At 36.9% G+C, this 6,921-nt stretch overlaps 1 protein-coding gene across 1 annotated transcript in view; it reads right to left on the bottom strand.

Annotated features, from left to right (window-relative positions):
* Positions 1-981: 981 nt before the first annotated feature.
* Positions 982-6,921, bottom strand: part of LOC149777696 (abasic site processing protein HMCES-like) — a 45,300-nt gene continuing 39,360 nt past the window's right edge. The window contains exon 9 of the mRNA XM_089938747.1: positions 982-2,269. Within this exon, the coding sequence (XP_089794873.1) occupies positions 2,125-2,269 (145 nt within the window). The 3' untranslated portion in view covers positions 982-2,124. The remainder of the gene's footprint in view (positions 2,270-6,921) is intronic.

Raw genomic sequence — 6,921 nt, 5'->3', positions numbered from 1 at the left:
GGTAAAACAGGCAAGTGAGCAGGTCATAAAATGAACTGCCTCACCTTTATTATAATTCAAGCCAAACACTGCAGAATAATATTGTGAAGGTGACAAGAAAAAGAAGTTCAAGGAAACAAAAAAATTGCTCAGCTGGTGGAGCAGAAGAAATTTGTCTCTTATTAGAAAAATTACTTTGATAAAAGTATTGATTTAGCCAAAATATATTCAACGTTTTGCTGCTCTATCAAATCTTCCACCCCATATAGAAAATGAACTGAATACAATAGTTTTCAGGTTGATTTGGGTGGCAAGACCAAGAGGGTAAAAAGAGAGAGCTCCCTTTAAGGAAGAGGGATTAAATATAACTTTCCTGGATTAGGCGCTTTATGTGGAATGAAGAAGGGTTTTTAGGAATAACTGGTTTTTGAACAAATATTTGGAAATTTTGGAGGTATACTGTTATTAGTTAGGAAAAGCTAAATTGAAAGAAATCTGTAAAACAATTCAAAATATTGTTATTTGGCTTGATGTTATTTATGGTTTTTCTCAGTGGAAAAAATGAACCATTGACTGTTCAGGAATACTTGCCTCAAGATATTCTTAATTTTGTTGTTGTTGTAGGGTTTAATGCCATTTTTTCAGCACACGATAGGCTATACATGGCGGCCAGTATTAATGGTGGAGGAAGAACCTGGGAAAACCCCAGAAAGAACCACCGACCCACGAGAAGCTACTGGCAAGCTTTCTCACATACCCACATTAGCCGAATTTGAGACGTGAACCCACGCAGACAGAGGTGAGATGACAGTGATCCTTAACGGACAGCACTTTAGACCACTCGGGGCCCCCTTAATTTAGTAACTTTAGACAATTTTAAATCATACACAAGGTAGAGAACAAATGGTGTTGTTCATATTGTACACCTTTTCATGCACAAAGTACTCTTTTAAGTTTTCATGAAAAAAACAACAGAACAACACGTACTAATACTTTGCTATTATGTAAAATGGAAAAAGAAAATTAAAGTTATTTTGACAAAACTTCGCTCCTTAGGGTAAGAGCAATGAATAAATTTATTTATAAAGATCGAATAAAAACCAAACATGAAACTTCATCCAGGCAGGTAGGATGTTCATCTGGTGTAAAATAATGGTCCAACTCTTTTGTCTTGGCCAAACTTCCACAAAAGACGAAAGTGACAGGCTTTTATTTTTAGACTTCTACATAGAAATATTACCACAAACCAGTTTTTGAAAATGATTAATTTAAGTAATTATGATAAATGCACCTTCTGTAAGGAGGGAACAGAAAACAAATTGAGCACTTGTTCTGTGACTGTTCAGTTTCTGAACAACTGTGGAAATTATTTGTGGAATGAAACCAAACTCATGACCCAAATGTTAAAATAACATGAAAAGATGTCTTTATAGGAAATAAAAACTCAGATGATCTTATCAACTTTATAATTTTGCTTGTAAAAACATATTATATACTGAAAATGTTGTGCATCAAAAATCCCAAATCTCACATATTATAAAAATTACATTTTATCGTACAAAAAGCTGGAAAAAATATGTCACCAAATAACAGAACTAATGAGTTGAAGAAAAAGTGGACTTTTGGTTTTATTTCTAAGTTTTTCTTTACTTTCACATCAAAGAAACAAACAGGCAATGTAAAACACCTTAGAGTTTGTAAATGAGTAGTTCTTTTGTACAATACTTGTGTGTACGTGTCTATGTGTGTGTATGTGAATGTGTGTGTGTGTGTATGTGCGTGTCACTGTTGTGACTAAGCAAAAGATCATAAGTAAAGATCCGGATGGAAAATAATTTTAAAGTAATGCCCCGTACACCTGGACAGGTGGTGGTATAGTGGAACATATAAAATCCTGACAACTTATATTCAATAAAAAATTAAAAAAAGATGAGAATCTACTAAGGGTTTAGGAAATATATGCAAACGAACAACTTTAACCAAATCCTTAACAAAGTATTGATGTTACTGTCAAAAAAGCTAGGTTCAACAAAATTTTTAATTTCATGAATTTTGGAATAAAACAAAATCAAAGCATGACGTAAAGCAAAATGAATATATAAAATGTAATGCATAGCTCGCAAATCAGTTTCTATAAAGAACGATTCAACTACATTTCATCTTCTTGGCAAATGGTTCACCCTCATCATGTGACTTGTCATGTGATGGATCATGTGACTGTGAGGAAGTGAGCTTTCCCTTGGAGAGCCAGTTCATCATCATGTTATTGCTGGCAGATTTCTTTGGCTTACTGTCAAGTAAAACATGGCAGATGTATAAATAATTGATAAATACAGCTCATTGTAGTGATGGAAAGTACAATGGCTACTGTTTCCAAACAAGAAATAAATTGAAATTATTACATTTATACATAGCAATGGTACCATGTATTCATTTCAAACCTTTATAATAATTTTAACTATGAGTACTAGCCAGAATAGTCAATTCTAGTCATAAATAATTTAAACACTGTTTCAAGAAAAAAATTAATGGAACCTACCTAACAGAAAATGGGAAAAATAAAATAAAAACCTGACTATTATATAAAAGTTTATTATAAAAATTATATATATGTATATATAAAATATACAAATGCATTCAAAAGTCCATTTTTTCTACATGCACCAGTGCATCTACTGCATACAAATGGGGTGAACAACTTCAAATTTTATATGCACTGTAAAACTTATATTCCTTAAGCATTTCTGAAGTAAACGAGACTCATAATTTAACTGATTAATTAAAACAAAAGTGAACGACATAATTTATTTCTGCACCATATTTAATAACCCTTAGTCTTGGAATTCGTAAGGCATGGATGACTTGCAGATCAGTGTCCATTGTGTCTTAGTGACCTGGACCTTCGGTCAAGTAATGTGGTCTTGGATTGAATTTACTGTGCAGAATCCATTATGTCCTTTTAAGACTGATAATGGCTGTGACCTCTGACCTCTAGACCACTGAATCTTCTTGTCTTTGTAAGTGTAAGTCATCAACAAAATATTTTCATGATATTTATTCTAAAATAAACCAATTTCTTCAACTAAACTATGTTTCTTCAATAATATTTACATATGATAATACCCTTAGAGAACTACTACAATAATACAAATCCAGCATTCACTAGTGATGGGAATCGGTCAGAACTTCATAATCGATAACTGGTTCCACTTAACCAACTGATAATCGATTATAATTGGTTAATAAGAGTTTGTTCTACAGTTATATCTTTGATCACAAGTTCAAAATGTTAGTAAATGTACAGGAGTAATCTCCTTTAATAAATGTACAGGAGTAATCTCCTTTAAGGACATATATACTTTAACCTGATAATATTACATTTGTTTGCTATTGTGTTTTGTGCTATTTTTGTTCTACAACTTCGTTAAATGAAAGCTACTTTTTTATAGATATCAGTCATATGTAACTGAAATACTGTTGCAATCCCTCCAAATCCTTTCATTCATATGTAATTTAAAGTATAGAAGGACATGGTTTTCTTGCTTGTCTTTCTTTACAAATACTGCAAAGGATCTTACATTTAAACTGAAAGAAATCATCATAATGTGTTTACATTTATTAACTCAACAATTTATCAGCTTCATCATGTAATCATGACTATGAATATAATCGATAATCGGAACAACACTAGTCTAGAATTCACTGGCAAAGACCTTTTAACACATGAGATATAGTGATCATCATGTGATATACAGGCACTAGTGCCCAATCACAGGATATATAGGCACTGGTGCCAAATCACATGATATACAAGCACTGGTGCCCAATCACATGATATACTTCAGTTACGACTGAAGTGGAGTGCATACTCTCTGTAACAAGTAACACGGAAATAATTTTTTACAAGAAAAATAAATGGTTTCTTCTTCAAAATATGTTACCAGATCTTAATATCTTAGAATAATAGGCAGGAGGGATTTATATCCCTTTACCCCAGAGAAGCCAACTCCTTTCCTCTAAGGGGGCGCTCACCAGTTATTATGTACTTTTGAGAGAGTGACGTATGTAAGGTGAAGTTGTTTGCATTTGAAACATGCACAGTGGAAAGAAGTTTAGCATACCTCTATGCTACTTTGAAGTAATGTGGCTGACATTATGGAAATTGTACATGATCTGAGCACACTGCTAACTAAAATGACTGCTCCCTTATGCTAAAAAAATCAGCCTGAATTAGTACAGTCTAAAGTACACTATCTTTAGCACCTATTAAAATAGTGAAAATGAATTTTGCCAACTTGACATTACCAGCTTCTGAAACTGCCATGGATGAATTACTACATATATAAAATGTAAACAAAAGTTATAGGCTCTTTCAGTTTTTGAAAGGTGCACATATGAAGTAAGGCTAAGCTATATACGCTATAACCCATATTACACCCATCAATCATACATCAAAATAAAGAGAATTAAAGCTTCTTTGAACAATACCTAAGATATGCATGGTCTTTTTTTAAACAGCTAGTACAACCAGTGAGGAAACCCGGGGAAATTCTTTTTCTTTAAAATTCTAGCCCTATGCAAAATACGAAAGTGTAGAGCGCCACCTAAAGTATCAGAGGCAGCTCCTCGATAACAACATGCTTGGGAGACACTTCTAAATGGGAAGTATTCCCTCCCACAAATCAAGTGAAGTTTGTGAGCTGCACATTTACCTTGGAAAGTAATCTGTTGTGCTGCAGCGATAGGCCCCACCAAGTCTAGCGGAGCCTTTTGGGATGAAAGATATCCGAGGTAAAGACTAAAGAAAGTGGACTCTGACCCCCATCCCATGGCTTTTATGTCAGTGAGGGAATTGTTTCATTTAAATGTAATGCTTGTTTTGTTTTGATTGCCCTAACATCATGAGCCAAGATCAGTAGCAATTTCATTTGACTGCCTTGGGGTAATTCCAGTAGCCTAGCTGCCTTGGGGGGTAATTCCAGTAGCCTAGACTGCCTTGGGGGTAATTCCAGTAGCCTAGACTGCCTTGGGGTAATTCCAGTAGCCTAGACTGCCTTGGGGGTAATTCCAGTAGCCTAGACTGCCTTGGGGGGTAATTCCAGTAGCCTAGACTGCCTTGGGGTAATTCCAGTAGCCTAGACTGCCTTGGGGGGTAATTCCAGTAGCCTAGACTGCCATGGGGGGGGGGTAATTCAAGTAGCCTAGACTGCCTTGGGGTAATTCCAGTAGCCTAGACTGTCTTGGGGGGTAATTCCAGTAGCCTAGACTGCCTTGGGGTAATTCCAGTAGCCTAGACTGCCTTGGGGGTAATTCCAGTAGCCTAGACTGCCTTGGGGTAATTCCAGTAGCCTAGACTGCCTTGGGGGGTAATTCCAGTAGCCTAGACTGCCTTGGGGTAATTCCAGTAGCCTAGACTGCCTTGGGGTAATTCCAGTAGCCTAGACTGCCTTGGGGGGTAATTCCAGTAGCCTAAACTGCCTTGGGGTAATTCCAGATATGTCGAGCAGATAGTCCATTTCATTGAGTACCTGCATTGACACTGTCATCCTTTCCCTCTCTGAATAAAGTTTCATCCAAATGCAAGTCATTCACGAAGTTTAGTGAAGAAACATACTTTAGAATTGAAGTTATCATGCACAACAGGAAATGCAAACAGACTGACAAACAGGGTCATACCATAATTCACTCTGCCAAAATGGCCAACACATAAAAGAAAATTTGGAAAAAGCAAATTTTTAAGTAAATTATGTTTCTTCCCAGTCACTTTAAGTTAGGAATATTAGGCTGCTACCTTGTAAATCCAGCCCTACTAAAAGACAAAAAACATGTTATCCTGTCTATTTTTAGACCAAGGGCAGTAACTCTTGCCTATCACTTTCCTTGATACCACTAGGTGTCACCAGTTTTTAGCTGAGTGAGACACTAACATGGATGCTCACATGGCAGAGAGGTTGGGAGGGTTTTTAAGTAATGTGATTGGGTAAGTATTCTCTGAGAAATATAATTTACTAAAAAATTTGGTTTCTCCCTCGAATACATTCCCCAATCACATCAGAAGAACAAGTAATAGGAGGAGGGGATGCTGAGCATCCAACCTCTACCTCGGGCATCCTTCTGGGGATGAGTGGTTGGATTCCCCATATGAAAGATAACCCATCCTCCTAATCACACAACACAGCCTGGGATCCCTCAATCTGGAACTCCTATATGGTTGAGAAGATGAAGTTGAAATCTTCTCACCTATAAAGATTTTCACTGGTGAATCCAGCAAATCTAACAGGCTGTGTTGACTGATCTAGTTGGGTCTGGTGGCCATCTGTGCAGCTGCCACTGGCCCTACCAGATCCAAAGTTTGTCTCTGGGATGATAAATCTCTGAGGTTGAGAAAACTGACTGCATGCCAGACAACAGCTTCTACAATATCTTGGATCGAAACATTGCATTCAAAAGCGAGGCTCAAGACTTCAGAGCAGTAAGCTATGTGAGACATTAGAGTACACCAAGTGTACGACCCACTTCAGCCCCAAAGAAGGGCCTTGAAGGGTGATATCATGTATTCTGGCACACACTAGAAGGAAGCATCATTTGAGAGTGCCATGACATATCTCGGTGTGCTGCAAGCGAGTCTTTGAGTGCGTGAACAGGATCTTGCATGGTTGCTGTTCTCGACCTGGATCTTGCATGGTTGCTATAGAGATCGAGCAAGGGTTGATTGCTTTGACTACTGGGCTACGAAACCAATGAGCCCTCTGAAATGAACTAAAGGGAATATGGGTCACATATAGGATATGTGGCCCTCTTATCCTGCATGTAGAAGCTAAAGCTATCAGGAAACATGGTCCGTATGATAGTGATTTTAGCGATGTGTAGGCTAAAAGTTCAAATGGGTTTGAATCAAGCCATGTTATAAAACCCAGGATTAGATCCCTTTAAGGGATACTG

This window comes from Sinohyriopsis cumingii, chromosome 17 (assembly GCF_028554795.1).
Source record: "Sinohyriopsis cumingii isolate HCF-2022 chromosome 17, ASM2855479v2, whole genome shotgun sequence".
Taxonomy (NCBI): Eukaryota; Metazoa; Mollusca; class Bivalvia; order Unionida; family Unionidae; genus Sinohyriopsis; species Sinohyriopsis cumingii.
This window is presented reverse-complemented; position numbering and strand designations above follow the sequence as displayed.